The 25,258-nt window shown below is 39.0% G+C and overlaps 3 protein-coding genes across 3 annotated transcripts in view; all 3 read left to right on the forward strand.

Annotated features, from left to right (window-relative positions):
- The window catches only part of plcd3a (phospholipase C, delta 3a), a 31,994-nt gene extending 20,432 nt beyond the window's left edge, over nt 1-11,562 (forward strand). Inside the window, exons 3-15 of the mRNA XM_015041925.1 lie at nt 3,243-3,471; nt 4,588-4,717; nt 5,904-6,129; nt 6,465-6,666; nt 6,749-6,893; nt 7,876-8,028; nt 8,155-8,307; nt 8,388-8,538; nt 8,664-8,780; nt 8,893-9,071; nt 9,173-9,308; nt 10,313-10,462; nt 10,542-11,562. Coding sequence (XP_014897411.1) covers nt 3,243-3,471; nt 4,588-4,717; nt 5,904-6,129; nt 6,465-6,666; nt 6,749-6,893; nt 7,876-8,028; nt 8,155-8,307; nt 8,388-8,538; nt 8,664-8,780; nt 8,893-9,071; nt 9,173-9,308; nt 10,313-10,462; nt 10,542-10,684 — 2,114 coding nt within the window. The 3' untranslated portion in view covers nt 10,685-11,562. The remainder of the gene's footprint in view (nt 1-3,242; nt 3,472-4,587; nt 4,718-5,903; nt 6,130-6,464; nt 6,667-6,748; nt 6,894-7,875; nt 8,029-8,154; nt 8,308-8,387; nt 8,539-8,663; nt 8,781-8,892; nt 9,072-9,172; nt 9,309-10,312; nt 10,463-10,541) is intronic.
- Nucleotides 11,563-12,767: 1,205 nt separating this feature from the next.
- nmt1a (N-myristoyltransferase 1a) lies at nt 12,768-20,722 on the forward strand. The gene is made up of 12 exons (XM_015041941.1): nt 12,768-12,912; nt 14,666-14,765; nt 14,957-15,101; nt 15,213-15,331; nt 17,007-17,098; nt 17,195-17,311; nt 17,415-17,585; nt 18,224-18,332; nt 18,422-18,592; nt 18,673-18,837; nt 18,922-19,059; nt 19,410-20,722. Exons 1-12 carry the CDS (start codon nt 12,809-12,811, stop codon nt 19,428-19,430), a joined length of 1,452 nt encoding a protein of 483 aa, XP_014897427.1. The 5' UTR covers nt 12,768-12,808; the 3' UTR covers nt 19,431-20,722.
- A 1,372-nt stretch (nt 20,723-22,094) lies between these two features.
- LOC106953308 (putative all-trans-retinol 13,14-reductase) overlaps nt 22,095-25,258 on the forward strand; it is a 10,641-nt gene continuing 7,477 nt past the window's right edge. Inside the window, exons 1-5 of the mRNA XM_015041965.1 lie at nt 22,095-22,346; nt 23,064-23,246; nt 23,360-23,601; nt 23,759-23,960; nt 25,156-25,253. Of these exons, the coding sequence (XP_014897451.1) occupies nt 22,187-22,346; nt 23,064-23,246; nt 23,360-23,601; nt 23,759-23,960; nt 25,156-25,253 (885 nt within the window). The 5' untranslated portion in view covers nt 22,095-22,186. The remainder of the gene's footprint in view (nt 22,347-23,063; nt 23,247-23,359; nt 23,602-23,758; nt 23,961-25,155; nt 25,254-25,258) is intronic.

Raw genomic sequence — 25,258 nt, forward strand, 5'->3', positions numbered from 1 at the left:
GACATATTTAATTTCTTTGAGTCTAAGCTACTTAAATGCTATTTTTCTTTTATTTTCACAAGTACCACAAACTTTACAATAAAGAATCTACGTAATTTAAACTTCCTCTTTGTCCAACTGTAGTAAATTTGGACATAATGCTTATTTATTTCAGTCCAGATGCATTGTCTTAATCATTTACTTGTCACCATTGTGTCATGAGCAAAATATGAATGGAGCGCTTTATATGACTTTATAAATCTGAATTGTTTGCTAATCTTTGGCCTGGTTAATGAGTAAAACACGTTTTCCTAAAGGCTTGTACAACAAATGTATGTATACTGTGTGGCTGGTGTGTGAGCATTACACAAATTGAACTTGTATCTAACATATTTTTTTAAACTTGATGCACCCAAAGTACCATATTTTCCATTTCATGAAGGTTTACTTCCCTGCTGACGTAAATGGAAACAATATATCTCACATATTTTTTATTGCCTGACCTTTGTGTCTTTTGCTGCTGCTGTGTTTATGTGGATGCTGAACCTCTGAGAGGCCTGCAGGGCGGAGAAGAAGTGGGCAGACTCGGGTTGAACGCGTGGTGAAGGCCTTCTTGATTGTGTTGAAGCTAAAAATAGAAACATTCAGATTGCTACACTCCCTCCAGCAATGACAACAACGCTACATGAGAACAGACTAACCACTTCAGCTGATTGACGCTGATAATGACTCCCTTTGGCGACTGATAAAGATCAAATCTGGCTTTGCTTTGCTTCTGGATTGTTTTTGTACTTTTCATTTTTGACTGATACCTGCAGGTATGGACTGTTGTGTCTAACCATCCAGCTTCCAGGCCACTTCCTGGATGTTCTCCTGCTGGTCTCCAAACACAAAAACATGCAGGTCACTTCTGCCACGTATCTGGGATAACCACAAGAACAGAATGTGGAGGAATTTCGAAGAAGTGGAGAGAGAGAGAGGGGCTTTATGGCTGTTTGTGAGAGAATGAGGCGACTGTGAGCGCAGACTCTGCTTGTTGCACAACAGACTGTTGGCTTCTTGGTGCAGAAACGCAGCAGCCTCTGAACTGAATGACATGTTTGTGTTTACCTGAGCAAAACTCACTTGTGTGGACTGGTGTGTCTCTGCCAGTTTAAAATCCCCCCTCGACCCTCCATCCTTCTGCGCAGCGTAGCTCAAATTGCTTTCATTTTTCATTTCTCAGTAGGATACAGACCTAGACTTTGACTAGGCCGTTCTAAAACACAAATAAGCTTTGATCGAAACCATTCAAAGCAGTTCTGGCTCTATTTTTTTTTAGCAGAGTTGCAACTAAAAATTATTTTTGTAACTGATTATTCTGACAATTAATCGATTAATCAAATCAAATAATCGCCATATTTAGCAGATTTTTTTATTTAACCACTCAAGCCTTTTTTATACAATATTAGGCATGCTTTAAAAGATGCAAATAAGCTAATTAATTCTGTTTTAAAAAAAGAAAACAAATATTTTATTGCCTGAAATTGAAAAGCTCCGCTCTTTCTGCTTGACTTGACATCAGTGCAGTGTAGGACTAATCTGTTGTTTATATTTTGGATTAATTGATTAATAATTGGATAGCAAAAGGTGTTCAAAATGAGGTTGTTTGGCAGAATTTGAGCCAGGAGAAGCTAAAACTGCCACTTCAGGACTTCTCAAGTTGACTATTAGTTCAATAACTGATTCATTACAACTTATCCGATTAATTGTATCAACTCTAATGCTTAGTGTTGTTTAGTTTAGTTTGTAATTATTATCAGGATGTAATCATAGTTTGGAATATTCTCCAAACAAAGCCATAATTCTTTTTAGCTGACTCTCATAGAATCTCATTACATGTAAAATTAAAACGTACACAAAAAGACATTTAGTCAACAGTGAATGTGAGGAAATCATTTTATGCCTTCAGTTCAAAACGTTTTACACACTATTAATATGTGTGTTTGCTGCTCTGCTGTATTAAAATTAACTTTTTGTGTTCCGAGGGCTACAGCTTTTCTGGAGCTACCTTCTCGAAGTAGCTGAATTATTAAGCTTTGAACATGACAAAAGCTTTAAAATGACATTTGCAGATTAGGATCAGTGTTTGAAGAGTCCACCAGGTACTAATGTACCTACTTCCATCCATAAGTGTGTTGTCGGATTGCTAGAGGCTCTTAAGGTCTCAAAGATGACCGACTAATGAACCGGCCCCTTCCTCTCCTGACTGAAATCTCATTAAGAGCTTGTGGACTCTTCTTAAACGTGAGATTTACACCTCTTAGAAAATCCCCTGCTGCTTCAGCAAAAGTTAATTGTGATCAAGAAACTAATAGAGTCCAGCGATGAAAGGCTTTGTAGCGGTTACAAGTTTTGCTGGACGTTGTATTGTCCCAGAAGTTATTGTGATAAACGGTAGCATTGTTGTTTTGAGACCATTTTCAAGTAATATGCTGGTAATGGTGAAATAATGCAAGAATACTTTCAGTTTAAATGAACATTTAACACTGGAACTGGAAGACATTTTACATATCCAAGATAAGCAAAACAGAAACAATGAATAAAATGAATCATGAAATCTGTCCTTCAACAAAAAGGATAATTGAGAAAAAGGAACAAAACTGAAGACTTTCATTACCCAGTTTTTGGTTGGAAGAGAGAGAGAAAAGAGAAAAACTATAAATAATGAAAATAATTTATAGTTGATTAATTGATTTATTGTGACAAGCCTGGAGATAAAAGGCTCTGTTGTTCAGTTTTTAAATAAAAACCAGCTCAAAATGGCTACCGAGGAATTTAGCAGGATATCCTGTTGGTTTAATAGCTGCATAGTGGTTTCAGTGGTCTCAATTTGTCACATTTAAAGCACAAACACTATAAACCAAAGGCTTAGACCAGAGGGTGCTTACTTATACTTATTTACTAACCCTGCTTTTTATCTGGTACCTAGTTTATTTACTTTGGATCAACATTATTAACTTTCTCTTCTTTTGCTCTTTCTTTTGGTTTGTATTTCCTTTTAGTTCCTTGTTGCTTTAGTTCCTTGTTGCTGAAAATGTGCGATATAAATAAAATTACCTTTACCTTAGCATCTGACTTAGATTTCACAACCTGCACCTTTACAATCTGTTTGCTTTACTGGGATTTACAACCCGACCTTTAGCTACTCCATGTGTGCTGTTGCAATCCTCTGCTTTACACATGAGAACGAGCCGAAAACTCTGCCTCTGCTTCCCCTCCAGTTACAGTGATGGAGGTGGACTGCGTGCGCGAAGGCTGCCAGTCGGACGCCCTGCGGCTGCTGTCCGAGACGGTGCCGGAGGACCAGTGCTTCACGGTGATCTTCAAGGGATCCAGGAAGAGCCTGGACCTGAAGTGCCCCACCGCTGAGGAGGCCCTGCGCTGGGTGCGAGGCCTCCGCTTCCTGAAGGACCGCGTCACCAGCATGACGCAGAAGGAAAAGCTGGACCAATATCCTGCCAGAATACATGTGCAAAAGTAAACCCATTGTAACCAAAGCGATGTTGCTATGGTAACTAGCTGTGGTGTCACATGCACTGAGTACAGCTGAGGTGAGAAGTAATGATTATGTTTCAAGCGCCCCTTCTAAATATAGTCCAACTATTGATGTTAATTACAATCATCCAGGTTAGACTGAGTCTCGGTATCAGATGATATGATACTGCGGTTATTTAAAAAGCCTTTATATAACCTTGTCTTTAATTTCAGTAACAGTCTCACTGAAATCCAATCTTTAATTGAGGGCAGTTATTTTGTGGAGAAAACAAAAACATTACCCCTCAGGAGCTTTTAAATACCAATATGCACCTGATCCAGTGCGTCTTAATCTTAAAATGGCTGCCTCCTCAAGTTCTGCTAAGCTAGAAATACGGTTCTGGAAAAAACTACAAGTCCACTGCACTGAGCCTCACTGAAAACCTCCTGGTTATTCCACCAAATATTGATTTCTGAACTCTTCCTGCGTAAAAAACATTAGCATCATTGTTTATAAATGAATATGAACTTGTTTTCTTTGCGTTATTTGCATCTTTTTTGTTATTTTGAAAATTTCTAATTTTCTGAAAATAAAATGTTTGCTTGGAATTTCAGAAACATGTCAGTAGTTCATAGAATAAAAGAACAATGTTCATTTTACTCAAACATAAACCTACAAAAAGTAAAATCAGAGAAACTGATAATCTTAACTGGTCTCTTAAGTTTTTCCAGAGCTGTACTTTGATATATCTATATATATTTTGCATCAAAGATAAAAACACCTTTGTCTCACTGTTCAAATTCACTAAATGAAAGCTGTCTTATTCACACTACACAGTTTTTGCAGACAACAAGCTTATACCTATAAAAGTACTAAAATTATGCTTCTGTGGTTTTAGCATAATAGAAACAAATTAGGATCCAATATAATCTGCTTTGAGTTTATTATTTTAAATTATATCTCCCGCTGATGGTCTTATTTTACTATTAAAAACTTTTAGCTTAGTTTCTAAAGTTAGAATTTCGTTGTGCTTTTCAAAGCCGTACAGACTTTATGTTTCAGCGTCTTTTGGTTCCCTTAACTCTCTACAATTGGATTCATGGCTACCTGAAGCATGCAGATGAAAACCAGGACGGTAAGATGACCTTCGACGAGGTCAAACGGTTGCTGCAGATGATCAACATCGACCTGAACGAGCAACACACACGCTGTTTGTTCAAGGTGAGAGACATGATCTGTGTTTCCTCTGTTTGGTCTCAAACTCTGAGAGCTCACCTGTCTGATTAGCATGTTTTCATTTTCCTTTGGTGACGTGAATTTCAGTCTGTGTTCAATTTCTAGTCAAGTCAAGTTTGTTTGTGCAGCAAATTTCAACAACAAGGCAGTTCAAAGTTCTTTTAACTATAAAAACTTCATGTAGTCGCCAATTACGGAGCAGCAATAAACATTACATTTTTTCAAATACCATTGTCAAAGTCATCAACCAAATACACATTAAATATATTGATCATTGTTCCAGTTAGCATGAATCAAAAGCAGCTATAAGCAGGTGGATTTTAGTTGTGTTTTGGCCGTTTTGCAGTTTTATCGAAGTTTGTTCCAGATTTTAGTGCATAAAACCTGAATTCTGCTTCTTCGTGTTTGGTTCTGGGTATGCAGAGAAAACTTAACCTACATGACCAGAATGGTCTGGAAAGTTGATACAACACCAGCAGGTCTTTAGCGTATTTTGATGCTGAGCCATCCAGTGATTTATAAACTCACTCAAGTATTTTAAAGTTAGTTTTTTGAACTACAGGGAGCCAATGTAAGAACTTTAGAACTGGGGTGATGTGCTTTATTGTCCTGATTTTAATAAGCAGCATTCTGAATCTGATCAATTTGTTTTTTTTAGGCAGACCTGTGAAGTAATCAATGTGACTAAAGACGAACATATGACTGAGTGTCTCTACGGCTTGCTAGAAGTTTAGTCCTTTAATCCTGGAAATGTTCTTGAAATGATAGAAGGCTGACTTTGTAACTGTCTTTATGTGACTCTGAAGGTGAAGATTTTGGACCTAATCACTGGTTTCTAGCAGAAATAGTTTACTGGCTCTAGATCATTCCTCTTTAGGTCCAAAGATAATACCTTCAGGCAGTGAAGTTATTGCTGTTGCATAAGAAGAGTTTATTTTATGGTAGACCTTCATGGCAAAAAGGCAGAGTCAGCTAAGCTCCCCTTTGCGAGTTTATCTGCTCTTTGAGTTGTTTGTTCTTTATTTAAGTGGAATTACCTCCTGCTGTGTCAGCACTTTGTTGCAGCAATCTTTCGTTTTCATGCTCTCTTGTCACACAGCCTAGATTTTGAAACACTTTCATAACAAAAACCATATTGTCTGTGCTGTATTTTCTTTGCTGTGTGCCCCAGCGCTGTGACAAATCCCGCGACGGCCGCCTGGATCACAATGAGATCGAAGAGTTCTGCAAGGAGCTCATGCGGCGACCCGAGCTGGAGAAAGTGTTCAGACACTACTCCAGCAACGGCTCTGTGCTCTCCATCGCGGAGCTGCGCGACTTCCTGGGAGACCAGCGAGAGGACGCCTCGCTGAGTCACGCTCAAAATCTCATTCTCACCTACGAGTTCAACGACTTGGGTAGGCCTCTAAAACCAGCTCAGTCCAGATCCTGATAGTTTTGAAGTAAAAGTTTAAATGATGTTTAAATCTATGGATGTGTTACGTCCTTGCATAAATGACAACTTATTTTGTACATTTTTAATTAAGAAACTCAGTTAAATATCCCTCTGGACTGGACTTTATTCTGTTTTTATATATATTCTCATATTTTATTTTTGTGTGAGTCTATTTGCTGCTGTTGCACAGGAATTTCCGAATTGTGGGATTACAAAGGATATTTCTATTTAGCTTAGTTAAAGCCCAAGAACACATTGCAACAATCATATAAACATGACAATCACCATTTACTGCAGCTCAGAAGAAGATGGTGATGACGCAGAACGGTTTCACCATGTACATGCTGTCTATGGAAAATGACGTCTTTAACCCCAACCACGCCCAGATCTACCAGGACATGACCCGCCCCCTGACCCACTACTTCATCTCCTCGTCCCACAACACCTACCTCACCAAGGACCAGGTCACCAGTGCCAGCAGCACCGAGTCTTACATCCGGTGTGTTGACATGAAATAAAGCCTAACTGAGGAGTTTAGGTTGATAGTTTGTGGTGTAACACGCCGTCTTTCTCTCCTTCAGGGCTCTGAATCAGGGATGCCGATGTGTGGAGCTGGACTGCTGGGATGGAGATAAAGGTGAGCCTGCCATTTACCACGGCCACACCTTTACCTCCAAGGTTCCCTTTAAGGAGGTCATTGAAGCCATCAACCAGTACGCCTTTAAGGTATGACTCAACGCCTATACCTGTTCTTCCTTACTGTTAGTAAACATACTTCCTGTCATTGCCTATGACATTTACTGTAATCATCAATTTATTTCAATACAAAAATATACTTCCAGGATCCCAAAGGGAAAGTAAATGTTGTTGTGACTAGTATTACTAAGGAGGTGTTGTGTGTTTGATGTGTTTAATTACAATTAATCACAAAATTCACATTTTGCACCTTTTTATTATTCTAGTTGGGTCTACACTGTTTCTAAAAACAGCCATAAACCATAAACTTATTATTTTTTTGTTTCAAAAACTTCCAGAATGTAACTGCCTCTCGCGTAGCAACCCCAGTAAGGCCCAGCCGGTTACCTAGCAACCCCAGCAAAGCCCAGCAGGTCACCTAGTAACCCAAGCTGAGCTCCAAGGCATTTGGTCAGCTAGTTGTACATGTGTTTTGTTACTTGCCATCCAGAAACCAGCAGCTTATTCAGATTTAAAATGACAAAACGCCTTAAAATAATTTGTTCTGAAAGGAGCTCAAAATAGGCAAAACTTAATAGACTAAAATCTTATCTAAGAATTATTTTGTTCAAAAAATAAAAAATGAAATGAACATGTTTTGTATTACCCATAGACCAATCCTAACCTGTTCAAGCAAGTATATTAGGTCACCTTTAACTTTGTAAGCTTGAAATGTAAATATGCACATTTTCAAAGAGATATTTCAGGAAATGCTTTATTGTTTCAAACCTAACAGGTTTTCACATGACGGCTTAAAAGAAGTCATTTGGTTTCAAACGTTTTAAAACCAGCACATCTGTGGTCGCACATATTTTCACTCTCTGCACTGTTGACCGCAGAACAAGACCGTGTAACATTGCCCCTCACCTAGCAACCACAGTGGAGGGTTGCTAGGTGAAGTTTAACATTTCTTATATTATTAACATTGACAGCCCTATTTTAATGCCTAAATGTTTCTGTTTTGTCCCTGTAGGCGTCCCCGTACCCCCTGATCCTGTCCTTGGAGAACCACTGTTCAGTGGAGCAGCAGGCTGTCATGGCCAAACATCTTCGCACCATTCTGGGCAAGAAACTGCTCACCAAGCCTTTCAGTGACCTGCCGCTCAATGATCTGCCTTCCCCTGAAGTACACACACACACACACACACACACACACACACACACACACACACACACACAGGCTTTCACTTATAGTCTCGCAGGCTGTCTGGTTTTCTAATGAAATCATTTTTGCTATTTGCTTTTCCTCCAGGAGCTCAGGGGGCGCATCCTTGTGAAGGGGAAGAGACACACTCCTCACCTTGGTCAGCTGGGAAAGAACGGGAGCTTCACTAGCTTCTCCTCAAGCTCTGAGGACGATCAAGGAAGCATAAACAAGAACACACCCAAGAGTGACTCTGCAAAGGTCAGTTCGGATTGCTCCAACTTTTCACCATTCAAAGCAAATGTTTAACCTAATGGACCAGTTTACCTTTCCGTTTTCAGGTCTGTTCCAAGCTTAGCCCCGAGCTGTCGGAGCTGGTGGTCTACTGTAAGAGTGTCTCCTTCCGTGGGTTTGAAAGTGCATCCAAGCTACAAGCAGATGAAATGTCGTCTTTTTCTGAAAACGAGGCGCTCAAGCTCATCAAAGACTCCGGTATAAGCAGAGGAAATGGCACAAAGGATTTCTGGTTTCAAGCATTTTGTGCAGCTTGGGCAGCTGAATGTGCAATCATCCTCTTGTGCTTCACTGTGTGCTGCTTTCTGTCTTTTCACGTTTAGGGACGCTTTTTGTGCGACACAACGTCAGGCAGCTGAGCCGGATCTACCCCTCGGGCCAGCGCCTCCAATCATCCAACTTTGATCCTCAGGAAATGTGGAACTGCGGCTGCCACATGGGTGTGTGATCGATACTAGAAGCAGGGGTGCTAAAGAGATCAGCAGTTTTTGACTTTATGAAAATACTCTTTTATTTTTGCTCATTTCTGATTGATTGTTTCGCTTCCGTCAGTGGCTCTTAACTTCCAGACGCCTGGGGAGCAGATGGATCTCAACCAGGGACGCTTCCTCCCCAATGGTCGCTGTGGATATATACTGAAGCCCAGCTTTATGTGCAGCCCGACATCCAACTTTAACCCCGAGAACACGGGCGGAGGCCCCGGCCACACCCCCACCCAGCTGACCATAAAAGTGAGCCGTGGACGCTATTAAAGCCACTAAAAGCAGAACTTTTTCTTATTTTTCATTCATTCCCTGTTTAATTTTCTATATTGCTTTGTTTGTTTTCTTAGATTATATCTGCTCAACAACTACCCAAAATAAACACAGAGAAAGCCACCTCCATTGTGGACCCACAGGTGGTGGTAGAAATCCATGGAGTGGCCATAGATAGGGCGAAGAATAAAACGCCCCGCATTGACAACAACGGTAATTAATTCTCCAAATATCCTGTTACTGGTATCAGGATTGACTTATTTATATAGCGCTTAACAACAACCAACTAAGATAACCAAAGCACTTCAATGCAAAACCACAAAATCTTACAAATTTATTTTTTTTTACTAATTTCTTGTCAAATACATTAGTACACTTGAAAAAAAAAAAAAAATTTCAGAAAGATATAAAAGCTTGTTTTTAAGTCAGTAATTTCTCTGCTGAATAAAATAAAATTAAAACACACATAAATGTCTATTTTATTTAGCATAAAAGTATTTTGATCTCAATAATTTTCAAGACTTGTGAGAAAATATTCTGCAAACCGACAAGACAAAGAAACTATGTGGAAGGTTTGCATCCTGCCACATCTGGCAAGCGTCATACCAGTTGTCAAACATGACAGCGGTAGTGTGATGCTGTGGGGCTGCTTTGCTACTTACAAACTAGAAATTCTGCTCTCTATCAGAAAACCTTCAAATAGAAAGTCTGGCCATCAGCTTTTGAAATCGGAATACTTTTGGCTATGCAACAAGGTAATAAGCCGAAACACTCTTGCAAGTCCACCTCTGAATGACAAAAACAAAATAAAGATTTTGCACTTGTCTAGTTAAGTGTAATATTAAATCTAATTGGGACACATTTGTGGCTTAAAAATGTTTCAGTGTAGTGACAATTAAACACTTCTACAAAGAACATTGAATCAAAATTTATCCACAGCGGAGAAAGAGACTTCTGGACTTCTGGCAGATTTTACCGCTATGGGCGACGCAACGTGTTATAGGCAGTTTCCTGCATATAGGCCTTTTAAGAGTTTTTGCCTCAATTAAAGAATCACAATTTGAAAACTGCGTTTGTATTTTCTATGTCTGACCATTTAGGTGTGATAAAGCAGCAAAATAGAATACTTTGGAGAATACTTTGTCGTTGCAGTTTAGGTGTTTTTCTTGAAAGGTACACAGAAGGATACATTTACAGCTCTCTTGCGCCCTCTATAGGTTTCAACCCAAGATGGGACTGCACTCTGAGCTTCCAGCTGCAAGTCCCTGAGTTGGCTCTTGTGCGATTTGTTGTGGAAGATCATGACCATGCAGCCAAAAATGACTTTGTGGGGCAGTTCACGTTGCCCTTCACAAGCCTCCGTACAGGTATTTGTCTTATCTCAGTAGTGTCACGTTTTTTTGTTTGTTTGTTTTATAACATGTTTGAAACACTTTTTCCACTCAGGATATCGACATGTTCACCTACTGAAGGCAGACGGCTCCAGCTTGTCCCCAGCCTCACTCTTCATCCATGTAAAAGTGAGCAATCTAGGAGTTCCTGTCAAGAGTGTGGCGGAGAGAATGGCCATGGCGAAAGGAAAAAAGTGAAATGTGCCTGAACCAGATGAAAAAATACATTTTTAGATATGAAAAGCGCTTCAGAGGAAGAAGCATTTTAATCCAAGGGGACTGCTGCTGTTACTGCCAAGCCCCTCTTGTCAACAAGACCTCAAGTGGCCCATTTCTGCTCTTGTGCTGCAAAATACCGGAAAGAAAAGCTGAAGAGGCAAGACGGCTCTCAGATGCACTGTGAAAACAAGAAGAGTGAGGCTCATAAAGCGCCCTTAACAGACCTTAATATTTTAACGCCAACTCTTCGACGTCTGCATAGATGAAATTTGTTTTTACTGACTTTTGTAATGTAGGTTTGACAAAAGGTTTTAGCATTTTCTTAAGTTCTATTTTCAAAGGATGAGATGAATTTAACAAAAACAGAGCACTTTATCATCGGATGCTATTTTGCTACAAAAAAGAAGCTAGCCATACAACTATGCATTATTTAACTGAAACACTGCTAATTAAGATGTACTAACCTTTTAAGTAATTGTATTTTTCACAATGTCTTAGAGTTTGTGCTATCAGTCTTACTTAAAAAATAATTTTAGTATGTAGATAATATTTATCTGAACTTAATTTGTAGCCATGGTGTATTGATGGCGGATTAGCCTGAGTGTCATTTCAAACTTATTGAAAAAAAGTGTTAACTAAACCAGTGTTGAATGTGCATGAAGAGTTCATATGTCCACTTAAGTGATAAACTTAATGAATTGATTTTTGCTTGTTTTTATTCTTATTTAAGGCTAGCAACAACAACTATTTGCACCTTGTGACAACAAGGTTTTTATGTATATTTTAGCATGTATGACGAGTGAAGGCATATTGCAGTGTTTTAGGGATTTATTCTTTATAAAGCACTGATAACATCATTGTCTGAGACTTGTCTTATTAACTTTTTGTTTGCTTCTTTTTTTTAAATGCCTGCAAGAGTGTGGATGTTTCAATAACTTAACACTTGTATCAGCTCAACTTTGACCTGAATGTCATTGTAATTTAGGACTTTTGTTCATTTATTTTAGATCATTCTTTTCCAGGGTGAATGACCTTACAACACAACTGAAATCATCTTTTTAATAGCCAACGGAGCACCATCTTGAGCCTGTGTGAAAATTATACACACCTGCTCAAATACTGACAACTCTTCACCTTAATATTTAATATTGGCACCAGAGTTTTCCAAGTGTGCTCTACATTTTCACAGGATCTCAAAGTGGTGTAGAGAAATCCTGCAAACTTACGTGTCCAGGAGGCAAGAACTGCTCCAAGCAACAGCAGGATAGAGCTCATCAACTTGTGTTTGATTGAATCTGGCAACCATATGGAAGAAGTTAATTTGTTGTCTTACCTCATGATAACATAGGTGAGAGCCACAACAAAGGTGGCCCTGGCAAACCGAATAAGCTCCCACATTAGATAATGCCTCAATCATTTCATTCATCTGTTAGTCCATCTATCATTCTTTAAAATTTCATCTGAGGCAGAACAAATAAAGCCATATATTTTTTAAATTTAGCATTGTAAGATAAAATTTAAATGAAAATCTTCCTTATATGAATCATTGATTAGATACAATATTTGTGTAATATATAGAATAGCTAGTTTTATTAAATTGTGTGCACATTTTAAAATAAATATGGGGGAAAATACCAAAATGTCTGTTTGCTTGTCAACCATGTATATCCCTGAAACAGAAAAGTTTCCTGTAAAGCACAGTCTCCTTAAACTTTTACTAAACATTTCCCAGATGTCCTCAGGGTTATTTTTTGCACAGTGTAATCTTAAGGGAAAGTTCCCAAAAGGTTCCCAATATTAATTACATTGAGGAAAGTGTATAGAACATTTAAGGACTTGAATTTTAGCAATATCTTAGGGAACGTCCCTTCTTTAAACGATTTGATCTGTGTGGGCAGCAAAATCCCCGGCCTCGAGGCTGTTGGTGAAAATTTATATTGAAGGAAAAAAATCAATAAACGTACACATGTACTGTTTACGGCAAACATTTCGACATGAACACAAAGAACGACATTAAAGGCGACCCTATCGCAGAACCAATAGCGTGAAGGCTTGTTTAAAGGCGACCAGCGCACGCCGTGGAGCCTCACTTCCTGGTCGAAGATGGCGGATGAGAATGAGACAGCAGCCAGCCCGGAGAAAGAAGATGTAGAAGACCACGGGCATTGTAGCGACTGTGAAAATGAAGAGCACCACTTGGAGGACGGGTAACAAGGCAGCTTTATTCATACAGCGGCGATTTACGGGTTATACTGCCTTACTTTTACACCGAAGCGAATGCTAACGGAAGCTTTAGCAAGAAGCCAAGGCAACTGCCGTTCGTTCAAGTCCAGCCTCTTTGCGTTCTTCTTATTGGCTACAACCGGTGTCTGCGCTTTAACTCTGTAATGTGATTGGGTGAGGCTGGATTTCTTGTTGCAAAGTGGGAGGGATTTAGCGTCAAATACCTGCAGCAAGGCGTTGTTTTAGGGGGTTAAAATGATCCAAATTGGGTTGGAAAATGACCATATATTCCCGTGTCCCCTGCGAGGATAAAATAAACAACATTTTTGAAGTTTATGTTTCAAGGTGTTGGCATGTCGCTTCTTTGCAAGTAGTTACTGATTATGCCCAGTTGACAGATGCAGGTTAGCTGGCCATGCTAACAAAGCTGTCAAACCCCTTTTGTCCGATGCGAATTCAGAGTTAAAAGTGAAACGAGCAGATGCGTATTGATGATAATAATGCGCTTTCTGTTCTACCTTTGTAACCAGCAGTGTGTGGCGTGCTTTCGTTTCATACTGTTTTGACAGAAATCTGCAACGTCTAGAAACAGCTGAAGTCAGAAGAGCTCATACGCAAAATAGACTTGGATGGAAATCCTGCTTAGCCTGGCTCCTGTGCGTTTAACAAGCAGGGTCCTTTTCTACTTTTAAGAGCAACTTAAGAGGGAGAGAGAGGGAGTTATCTTGTCTCCCCTCCTATGTCATGGTTTTTTAAGGTCATGAATTGGGGAAAAAAAATCAATTTATTCTAAAAACACTTTTAGATCAACAAAGATGAAAACATGCTATCACTTGAGTGTGGTCGTTATGTTGTTGATGACCCTGTTAATTCCAGTTGTAAGCACATGAGGTACTTCTCCATGCAAACAAAGAATAGGTCTGGTTGTTCAATGCTCCTACTGGACTGAAATGGAACCATAGAGAACAAACTATTGAATGTTTTGTTGTCCATTGTCCCAGCCACTCACTGACCTCCTGTACAAGGGTATGTAGACACGCTTGGATACCATGTACTTCTCAACTAGAGGCCATGTGATTTGCCATCTGCATTGGTGGGGGGCAGGGGGTTGAAATGCAGGCCCAGAGCCTGGCCTCTGTCCTCTCTTGGACACTAATGAGATAATCCCTTGTAAGTACATTGTCGGGATGGATGCGAGTAGGTGTGTGGTTTATCAAGTTTGAACTCAATATTACTCCTTCTTGTTGTGTCTTTGTGTCAGTTTAAATGATAAAGTGAGGCTGTTTTCTCACCTGCTTTAGAGCTGCAACATGTGGCTCTGTGGACCATCCACAATGGCTCTTAATGACGTTGGCTAAAAAGCAAAAAGAACCAGCTCATGTCTTCAATATAGAGCTAAATTTAAATATAAATATATATTTAAAGCATTTTTTTTTTTTCAAAAGGTTGCAGACCCCTGGCCCATACTAGAGAAAAGATGAACACAGATGGAGATAAAATACATACAACATGGATATAGTGTTAATAATACTAGTAGTAATTATAAAAGCATTTTGTTAAATAATAAACATTTAAGTTCATTTTACATTTGCGTATTTAAAACAAAAAAATTACAAACAAGGGTAATTAGTGAACTTTGAACTTTACACAAAGCAATAATGTTTCCGACGTGCATGTAATCACTTAAATTTTTTATTAAGATCAGGTTTTCTCATGTATATTTCCTCTGTTTTTCAGTGAACGTGCGGATGACACTGGAGCCAAGAAGAAGAAAAAGAGACAGAAAAAGAAGAAGAAAGCCGGTGCCACCGAAGCAGCTCAGGATCCCCTTGCTAAGGCATGAAATATTTTTTTAGCTTTGAAAAATGATCTAAGGTACAGGAAAAAATTGCAACCTCTACAGATTTTCTAAGTGTGGAGCAGCACACCAGAATGGCTAACAATGAGGTTAAGGAATTAATAATGTTGACCTTTTATTTGTAATAGTTTTCTTTTATTCCATATGGGCTGTTTTAACTTCCTGAGCAGGTGAATTCGCTACCAGCTGATAAGCTACAAGAGATCCAAAAGGCCATCGAACTGTTTTCTGTTGGCCAAGGCCCAGCCAAAACCATGGAGGAGGCGACAAGGAGGAGTTACCAGTTCTGGGACACACAACCTGTGCCCAAGCTTGGTATGACGATCGTTAGGGTTTTTTATTTCTTTCATTAGAACAAAAATCTACTTGGCTTATGTGCTGTATTGCAGGTTTTTCTGCTTCATGTTTTCATGTTTTTTCCTTCAGGGGAGACCGTAACATCACACGGCTCAATCGAACCTGATAAAGACCACATTAGAGAAGAGCCGTACAGCCTCCCCCAGGGCTTCACCTGGGACACGCTCGACCTGGGGAACCCTGCCGTGGTAAGACCGAGTTAAATCACACTTCAAATAAAGAAATTTTCATTTCTCTTTATTCCACTTTTCAAAGTTTTTAACTTACTGTAACCTGGTGCAGCATGTCCATGTTGTACCAGATTATTTTAAGTCACAATGTATTCGGTGTAAAAGAATATGAAGTTACATCATATTTGCAATCTGATCTCTAAGATTATTTGCTCACAAAACTATTTATACGCTATGATTTTCACATTTTGCCATGCTACAACCACAAATTTAAATATCTTTGTGTGATTTTTCTTTTTTTTTTTTCTTGGAAGATTGATCAACACAAAGCAGTTCATCCTTGTGAGGTTGAAGGAAAAGTGCAAAATTTTGACTCAGGCCACCTTGGTTATTAATTTGTTTAACCACTTTTGCTGCCATTGGTTCTAGAGGTTGAAATTTGTCCCCTTTAGCAAAGTAGTTCAAGTAAAACTCAACCTCTGAGTCTGGCCCATCCCCATGTTTTTCTTTCAGTATTACCTGAATATCTCTTCATCCATCTGCCCATGAAATCTCTGCTACCATATTTGGTGTTTTGCATGTAGACCAAAAAGTTTAATTTTGCTCCAATCTGACCATCAGGTGGTTGTATTTTTCCACTTGAGCTTTGAATCTCTCGAGTTCCTCCAGTCACCATGCATCTCTTGGCTTTTTTTTTTTACTAGAGGACAGTCATGTCTTTGTAGCTTTGCAGTTACTGATTTCATTTTCAGATGATGGTTTGTTCAGAGGCTGGGATGTTGTTTCATAACTTATCGTTGCTTTAGTGTTGTCCGTTAATCTTCATGATGGTTTTAGTTTGCTAATTTTCTCTAACAAACCTCTAAGGGACTTGCAGAGCAGCTGCATTTATACTGAAATTAAACGCACAGATGGATTCAATTTGCAAATTAAATCACTTCTGGAGACGGTTGGTTGCACTGATTTTATTTATTTATTTTTCTGATTGGTACTTATTTTCTTTAACAAACCCTCAAGGCCTTCAGAAATCAGGTGTAATCAAAGTGGAATTAAATTATAGATTTCAGGATTTTACAAGTTAATGGAGCTCTGAATGGAATTGGCTGAACTGCTTTTTATTTAGAGATCAAATCCCAATAAAATGTGTTGAAGTTTTTGGCTGCACTATTGTTAAATATCAGTACTTGTTGCAAGATGATGTATTTAAATCATTATTTTCTGCTGTTCCTCTTTTCATGGATAAATTGTTTCTTACTGTTAATCAAAGGCAACTTCAATAGGTGGGTTGTAAGACTAGATTTAAAGAAACTCTGTATTTCAGCTGTTTCTGCATTTTTCTGGAAGTTTCTTCAGATTTGTGGAGCATCAGAGCTGAATTCTTCTTCTCCATGTTGGGTTATTAGTAATTAACAAAAGTAAAGAGATCCTTATTGCAGATTCATATAAATAATGTCTAAAATTATCTGGATTGCATTATTAAAAGATGGTTGTCGTCCTGTTTCACTGAGACTGAAATTAGAACGTACCACGGGGGTTTAAATTATCTTTGCGAACATGAAAAGACAGAATTGGTGTCAGATTTACACTCTCAATGGAAGATGGAGAAATTATCTTACAAAACTGTTTTTTTTACTATAACATCCTGTATTTTAGATCTTACTAATGCAATTAAAATGTTTATCTTGTCTTCCAGCTGAAGGAGCTCTACACTCTCCTCAATGAAAATTATGTGGAGGACGACGACAACATGTTCAGATTTGACTACTCCCCCGAGTTCTTGCTCTGGTAGCTTCATGATTTCAGTTTGACATTTTAAAGTTGCATTTAATTTCCATTTATAGACACTTTGGCATCAAAACGAATAATCCGTCTTTTGCTCAGGGCTCTTCGACCTCCAGGTTGGCTGCCTCAGTGGCACTGCGGAGTCCGAGTGAACTCCAATCAGAAGCTGGTCGGGTTCATCAGTGCCATTCCAGCCACCATCCGCATCTATGACATGTAAGTTGATCCACTGGGTTGTTTTTAATGTTTTATTTTTGAGTGCGTCATTAATCTCCAGCCAACTTCCACATCTCATCACTTGATGTTCTTGTGCTTTTAGAGAAAAAAAAATGGTAGAGATCAATTTCTTGTGTGTCCACAAGAAGCTACGAGCCAAACGGGTTGCTCCAGTTCTGATCCGGGAAATCACCAGACGGGTCAACCTTCAGGGCATCTTCCAGGCGGTGTACACTGCCGGGGTGGTACTGCCCAAGCCTGTGGGAACCTGCAGGTCTGCATGGCAGATGGCCATATCCGGTTTTGTTTTTTTTACTGATTGTAAAGCCTTGAATGTCATCTACTTTAAAGCTGCAGTTTGTAACTTTTATAAAAAATTTGTTAAAACTCTCACCATGTTGTGACAGTATAATAGAAGACAAATAATCTGTGAAAATATGAACCTCCTCCACCTTGCATTTCAAAGAAATGCACAGCTCCAGACCAAAATCTACCAGTCAGAACCAGGAGGAGGGTCTAAGCGATGTCGATCAACTACATGAACGCGCTGCTAAATGTGCTAAATGCAGAGACGCAATTTACTGTTACAAGAAAACTGCTTTTCTGCTGTCATTGGTGGCCTTGCTTTTTAGCTTTAGCATTCTTGACATGGGAGAAGCTCTGTCGTAGCAGAGAGCAAAGAAGGGAGGCATGCACATGAGCTGATTGACAGCACTAAGACCCTCCTCCTGGCTCTGATTGGTTATTTTTAGTTAGCACTAGGAGAAGGCGGAGGAGCTCTTCTCTTTTGTTTTTCCACAGATTCAACAGAGATTGTTGAAACATAGTGACAGTTTCAACAAATGTGTAAAAAAACATTTTTTTAAATTAAAGTTGCATACTGCAGCGTTCACATACTCCTCTTCTGGACAGGTACTGGCATCGCTCTTTGAACCCACGAAAACTAATCGAAGTGAAGTTCTCCCACCTGAGCAGGAACATGACTATGCAGCGCACCATGAAGTTGTACCGTTTGCCTGAGGTCTGGGGCAAATGGAAACAGATTTTGATGCGGATTATCAGCTAAGCTCTTCTTTCATCATATTCCATCATATTCTTTTCACCCTTCAGTCCCCAAAGACTTCTGGTCTGCGACCGATGACCAAGAAGGATGTACCAGTGGTGAGCCGCCTCCTCCGCGAGTACCTTAACCAGTTCAACCTGGTTCCTGCCATGAACGAGGAGGAGGTGAAGCACTGGTTGCTCCCACAGGAGAACATTATTGACACATATGTGGTGGAGGTAATGAATGTTTTTGTTGGTTAATGTCTCAGCAAAGGTTTGCACCTTTTTATTTTAATGATGATGTTGTTATCCAACAGAACGAAGGCAAAGTGACAGATTTCCTGAGTTTCTACACACTGCCTTCCACCATAATGAATCACCCTGTTCATCGCAGTCTTAAAGCAGCGTACTCCTTCTACAACGTGCACACCACCACACCCCTGCTGGACCTGATGTCCGACGCTCTCATTCTGGCCAAATCGGTTCGTCTAACACAGTTTTATAAAAACGTACATAAGAGATCCTTTCTTCACATGTTAAACTCCTTCTGCTTTGTGCCTATACAGAAAGGCTTCGACGTCTTTAATGCACTGGATCTAATGGAAAACAAGACTTTCTTGGAGAAGCTGAAGTTCGGCATTGGGGATGGGAATCTACAGTATTATCTGTACAATTGGAAGTGTCCCAGCATGGGAGCAGAAAAGGTAATTTTTTTTTAATTTGTCTTGTGCAGAATAAATGCACATTTTCTGATGAACTCAATATTGGTTTTTCATTAACCATTTATTTCAGTCATTATCTTAACTGAAGTAAATGCCTACTTTTCTCACTTTGTGTGTAATATTTACTTTTTCCGGTTTTTGATTTGAATCGCTAATAAATTGACTTATAATTAATATAATTGAATATCTTTTTGTTTTGAGTCATTTCTCCAGAAGGTTTTCCTCTCGCATAATTCAAGATGTCGTCATGCAGAGTAGTTTGTGATTTTTAAAACCTAATTTAAAATCTCCTTTGTGTATTTTACTTAACGGCTGCTCTGATTGTTTTCCAGGTTGGATTGGTTCTGCAGTGACATCCCTTTACGCCACAAGCACGCGTCACCAACGGGCCTGAAAACCGCACCATGGACTGATGGCTTCATGCTTTCGGAAAAGAAAACTCACTCCCTCCCCCTCATTTTTACTTTCTGACCTTTTGAACTTCGACCTGCACTACCGCTGCCAGGTGTACTGAGGCTGGGAGAGCCCTCAGGTTTTCCCAGTCCCTCAACCACATGGACCTTAAGCCATTTGTAGTTCATCATTGCAAACAACTGTATTTCCTCTGAAGGCTGTCTTAAAATGTACCAAAACACAACCGAATGCACGGGTTGCTGGCCACTACTTTCTTCCAGATCCACAGGAAATGTACATAAGAAGTCAGACGTAACTGCGGTTAATGCCCTAACACATGCAGAGTAGAACCTACTGTTTGATTTTATCCTCAAATATTGGAAGTGCTTTTTGAAACTAAAATAAAAATTGAGTTTTAGAAATAATCAAATCAAAATGGGTGACAGAGATTTTAACGAGGAGGCTGAAAAAGATGCGGTAAATACCAAAAATGGACTTAAGATAAGGGCTTCTGGTTCGATCCTTCTTGTCATGCTTGACCCTTTTTTTTTTTTTTTTTTTTTTTTTTTTAAATCTGTTTCAGCAGCCATGAAGGTTGCTCAGCACTGCTTGAATTAAACCCAGAGTTGGTGTTTCATTTCTGAAGCTCCACTCATTTATATCAACTTTTTGGGGCCATCCCTCTTCAGCTTACTATACTAACAAAAGAATCACAGACTGATGCTAAATCTGTTAGTTGGACACAAATCCATCCACACTGATCAGGGTGGACTGCAAATGGCATTCTGATGGGGGGGGGGGGTTGGGCTGCACACCTGTGAGCAGGGATGAAATTTATGACAAATTTTAATATAAATGTCCCTGCGCCCCCAAGTTGAAAAATGTTCACCCTGAAATAATGTTTCCCAAACATTTGAAAAGTTTCAGGGCGAGATCAGAAATCTTTACTAGCTTTGAATGTGGGAAAGTCCAAGAATGAGTTTAAATGTTTTACTTCAATAAAGACTTAAATTATTGAAATGTAAACAAACATGGAGTTGTCATCAAGTTTTAGAGTGCTGGACTGATAACCGTCAGTTCATCTGAATAAAAAGACGAGGCAACACACTGATGTTATTATACAGCATGGCATATTTCAAGGTGTTCTTCATATCGACTCCTGGGTTGCTTTTAAATTGGGTGAGGTTTTATAGTGAATGATGGAGAGGTACAGGGTGGGTGTCGCTGACTCTAATAAAGTGTTTCTTATGTAAAACTTGGGTTTTGTTGGCAAAGCATGTCCAAAAAATTAATCTTCCTGTGATTATAATGCAGGAATTCAATGTGAAGATGCAAATAAGGTTTTTTTTTTAAATTTGGAGTAGGAAGTACCTTCAAGAAGTTGGCATGTTATTGCAAACCTTATGAAACAGGAGTTTTAAGCCAAATCATAGCAGTCAGTATTAAACTAGTATGTTCATTTGAAAGTGTGCGTTTCATTATACACATGTAGTTTTTCTTTACACTGGTAACTGTTCAGATTACAACCACCTATCCACATCGCTGCTGTTTGACTAAAAGCATATTTTCTGTAATTTAAGTACAGGGGGAAAAAAAATACAAAGTTGCTGAAAATATGAAGTCGCAATTCAAAAATCACCTCAACTTAAATTTTAGTCTAAAAGTTGTTTTTCCACCATTTATTTGTTCTAAAAAGTTCCTCAAACAAGTTGTCTTTCTATAAATGTCTATTGTAAAAATTCAAACAATGTAAATTGTGCTACTCATGAAGGTGGGGCTGCATTTCTGAAAAAATGCAGTCAAACTAGAAAGGAAGGTGTGAAGCATGTAGAGATACAGGTACGTCTCCGTAAATTTGAACATCATTGAAAATAGTTCAATAATTTGAGAGATGAAACTGCTTTAAAGTTTTGTGGAGGGAAAAAGTATGGTAGAACCAAGAGTTTTTAGGAAGGGCAGAGGCACAGATTCCAAATATCTTAGATTCGGTGTGAAGTGTTTTTTTTTATAGCCGGTGATAATGCCATCTGGTGGTGTTGGTCCACTGTGTCTATTCTAAGTCAACGATCAGAGCACCTCATGCTTTCCTCTGAAAATAGTCTTATGGAGACGACAGGTTAATTTTTCCAGCAGCATTGGAAACTCACTATACTGTATCACTGAACTTGCAAACGGACCTGACCTAAATCCCAAGAGAACCTGGAATATTGTGAAAAAGCAGGTGTGAAACATTAAAGTCAAGCATGCAATTGAACTGAAAACAACACGAGCATCCTTAAACCCAAAGCAAAACCACAGACTGATCTAAGTTGATGCAGTAACCATACAAAAGAAGCTATGACCAAGTGAGTGCAGTAAACATATTCAGCTTTAGGTCTGTATAACAAACTGACTCATATTTTAAATGGTAAAACTAAACTAATTCCTTTTAGAATGCAGCATAAGACTAAACTGCTTTAAATGTCTGATTTGTATCGAGTTTTTACTGTTATAAAGGTCAATTTAGCTTCAGCCATGCAGTACAACACGGACAGTCCGCTCACCTTGTACCCGTCGCTTATTGGACTGGATAATATTACGTATAGAAAATCTAATTTTCTGATTGGCTACTGTCATCTGTCAGTAAAATGGGCGGGACTACACTATACTTAACGAGGAAGGGAACTCAACTGTAGTTTGACCAGTTGATAGGACGTAGCAAAGAAAAGTTGGCGTGATGTTGACGATTGTAGCCTTTGCTTGTGTGTCTTTGGTCATATTTTTACTTAAATATGTCTTCGGCAGCTCAGGTCCGAACCCCTTTGAGAAGGACTGTCGTGAGCCGCTAAAAGAGAAGGTTTACGACAAGAAAGAGAAAAACAAAATCCTTAAGCAAGGTGGGTTTGTTTATGCAAGTTCATAGCATTGATGTAAATTTCATGGCTGCAAAGCAAGATGTGCAGACCTGCTTAAGAGAATATTTTCATATCCAAACAGCTATTTTGATTTAATAGATTATTTAAATATTATTTGCCCCGCTTCTTGGACTAATTTAAATACATGCAAAACATCAAAGATGTGAAATAGGGCTATGGTAGGCATAAAAAGACGTGCATTTCTGCCAAAAGCGACGAAATTTCCGAGATTTTCTGGAATATTTTTAAGATATAATCAGATTTTTTCTTGCAAGTTTTCTACTTTTTACAATTGCTTTCTAGAAGATTTCTGAGATTTATCTGTAAGTTTCTGAATTTTTTTTTTAACAGAAATTTACTGCTACCTTTTTTATATACAACAGCCCTAATATGGCATAGTAGAAATGGGAGTTAATGATTCTTAAAAATTATTGGTAAAAACTTGTGAAAATAAAAAAAGACATTGTTTTTGCTATAGATGCACTGATTGTCTGGTTTTCTTACAGGCTTTCTGTTTTGACCATTTCATGTTATTTCAAAGGACTTTAGTACGTAAAAGGGTACAGTTCAAGATTCTATTTTTAATTAAATCTATAATTAAATATTCACTAAACATGATTTTGTTTGCTCTGGGAATATTTGGTCCATTTCTCTTTTTACCCACAGCTGTGATTCATAATTCTTACTTTTTTGTGACAGGTTTTGTGGCCAGTAAAGTACCAGACAACCTGGATGCAGTCATCATCGGCAGTGGCGTCGGTGGACTCGGCCTGGCTGTGCTGCTGGCTAAAGTTGGAAAGAAGGTTCTGGTTCTGGAGCAGCATAGTCGGGCCGGGGGATGCTGCCACACGTTCACAGAGAAGGGCTTTGAGTTTGATGTTGGTGAGATGATCCTTACATGTCCCTCACATATGCAGGAAGATCAGTTTAAAAGAAATTCGTTCTTCTTTTCTTTGTAAAAGCTATTTCTGTAATAACACATTTTCATATCGTAGGTATTCATTACATCGGTGACCTGATGGACCATAAGCCCTTTCGCTGCATGCTGGACCAGATGACCAATGGTCAGCTGCAGTGGGAGAAGCTGGAGAACCCGTTTGACCACGTCGTGCTGGGACCGCCCGAAAACCGCCGCTCCTACCCCATCTACAGCGGCAGCGCTCGCTACTCTGAAGAGCTGAAGAAGCGATTCCCTGGAGAGGAGAAGGCCATCGATGAGTACTTGAAGCTGGTGAAGGTAGGCTTCTGTGATGTTAAAGGGATTAACCATTTTGACACGTCATCATTTGGATTTCAACTGTCATCTGTTCAAAAGTCCTTTTAAGGTCAGAGTTGAAGTAAAAAGATCCATGTTATCATCTGTGTGTGCTGTGTGTGTTTTTCTTTTTTCGCAGAAAACTGGGCGGGGCATTTGGGTCATGGCTGTGCTGAAGCTCTGCCCCTTACCTTTGGCCAAGTTCCTGATCCACACTGGCCTCGTCAAACATCTGTCTTATTTCTACAAAATGGCGCCACGCAGCCTGACAGATGTGGTCAACGAGCTGACGGAGAACAAAGACCTCAGAGCTGTCTTCACCTACATCTTTGGCACCTACGGTACGCCTGGTGATTTTGGTTTCTGGTCAAAAGATGATTATCACACACAAGATGTTGTTAACTTGGTCTCCTAGATTTCCATATATGAGACATTTGCCTCTTTTTGTCCTTTTTGTTGCTGTCCTTCTGACTATAGCTTGTCCATTTCTTCCATTTTATTTATTTGGAGTAATTTTCTGTCTGCAATGGTTTAAACTCACTAATCCTGACTTGTGGGTCTGCCTGGTTTCACTTCTTGTTATTGATTTCTTTTAAGCCACTATTTATCTGAAAAAAGTGCAAAAAATAATCAGATGCATTTTTATTGTTCCAGGAAAATTTAATCATACTCATTGAACTTCAGTGGACAAATTAGTCCCTAATTGTGACATGGAAGGGAAAAAATAGATGCATCCTTTTCATGTTTTTTTTTTTTTCTTCTTCTTACAAATAACATGGTGATACCCATAAAGAAAATGCAGTGAAGCCCATTTCCTCAAGAAGTTATTAAATTAGTAAATTGAGTCCACCAGTGTGTAATTCAATCTCAGCACAAATGCAGCTGAAGGAGGTTTGTTAGAGCACATTAGTGGACAAACGGCAAACACAGCAGACAGGTCAGTCTTCTGTGGAGAGCTTTAAAGCAGAGTTGGGTTTTAAAACAATAACCACACTTTGCTAAAAATAGAGAACTGAAACCTCATGAGCCCCAAAACCTGTTAAATCTGTGCTAAGACTCCAAAATTGCTCTTTAGATGCTCATCATCCTGTCTGTCTGAATCTGAGATATTTAGAAATGAAATGTCAGGCTTGCTTTTCAGGACACAGAGATGCTTTTTAAGGAAATCAGTCATTCCTATTCACACACACACATTCACACACTGATTTTGCAACAAACTGGTGAGGAAACATGTCAGTTTTTAGAAATGAAAAGCTGTAGATTTACCAGACAGATTTTTATTTACAACAACGGCTGGAATTGATTCTTTAGCATTTTCTCGAACGCAGAAAGTTTTGGTTGAAGCTCATAATTCTGGGTGGGAAGATTAAAAATAAAAAGATGTGCTATTCTATGATACCCACTTTAATAATTTTCATTCATGTTATTTTTTAGATATAATTCTTCACCTCCAATCGAATTGGATTTGAGGACTCAAAATTTATTTGCGAGCTGGCTGCTCAGTTGCTGTTTTTTTGTATTTTGTTTAATCTTCAGGCAACATACCAAAAGATGCCAGCTTTGCCATGCACAGTTTGCTGACCACCCACTACCTGAGCGGCGCCTGGTATCCTAAAGCTGGCAGCAGCGAGATTGCCTA

The sequence above is a fragment of the Poecilia latipinna genome, unplaced genomic scaffold (genome assembly GCF_001443285.1).
Source record: "Poecilia latipinna isolate Pla-1442-1.1 unplaced genomic scaffold, P_latipinna-1.0 Scaffold573, whole genome shotgun sequence".
Lineage (NCBI taxonomy): Eukaryota > Metazoa > Chordata > Actinopteri > Cyprinodontiformes > Poeciliidae > Poecilia > Poecilia latipinna.

Bases quoted from the DNA above. Each gene is read 5' to 3' on its own strand.
- nmt1a (XM_015041941.1), top strand. From the start codon at position 12,809: ATGGCGGATGAGAATGAGACAGCAGCCAGCCCGGAGAAAGAAGATGTA. The intron at 17,099-17,194 runs GTAGCTTCATGA...TCTTTTGCTCAG, and splicing joins TCCCCCGAGTTCTTGCTCTG to GGCTCTTCGACCTCCAGGTT. The intron at 18,593-18,672 runs GTAATGAATGTT...GTTATCCAACAG, and splicing joins TTGACACATATGTGGTGGAG to AACGAAGGCAAAGTGACAGA.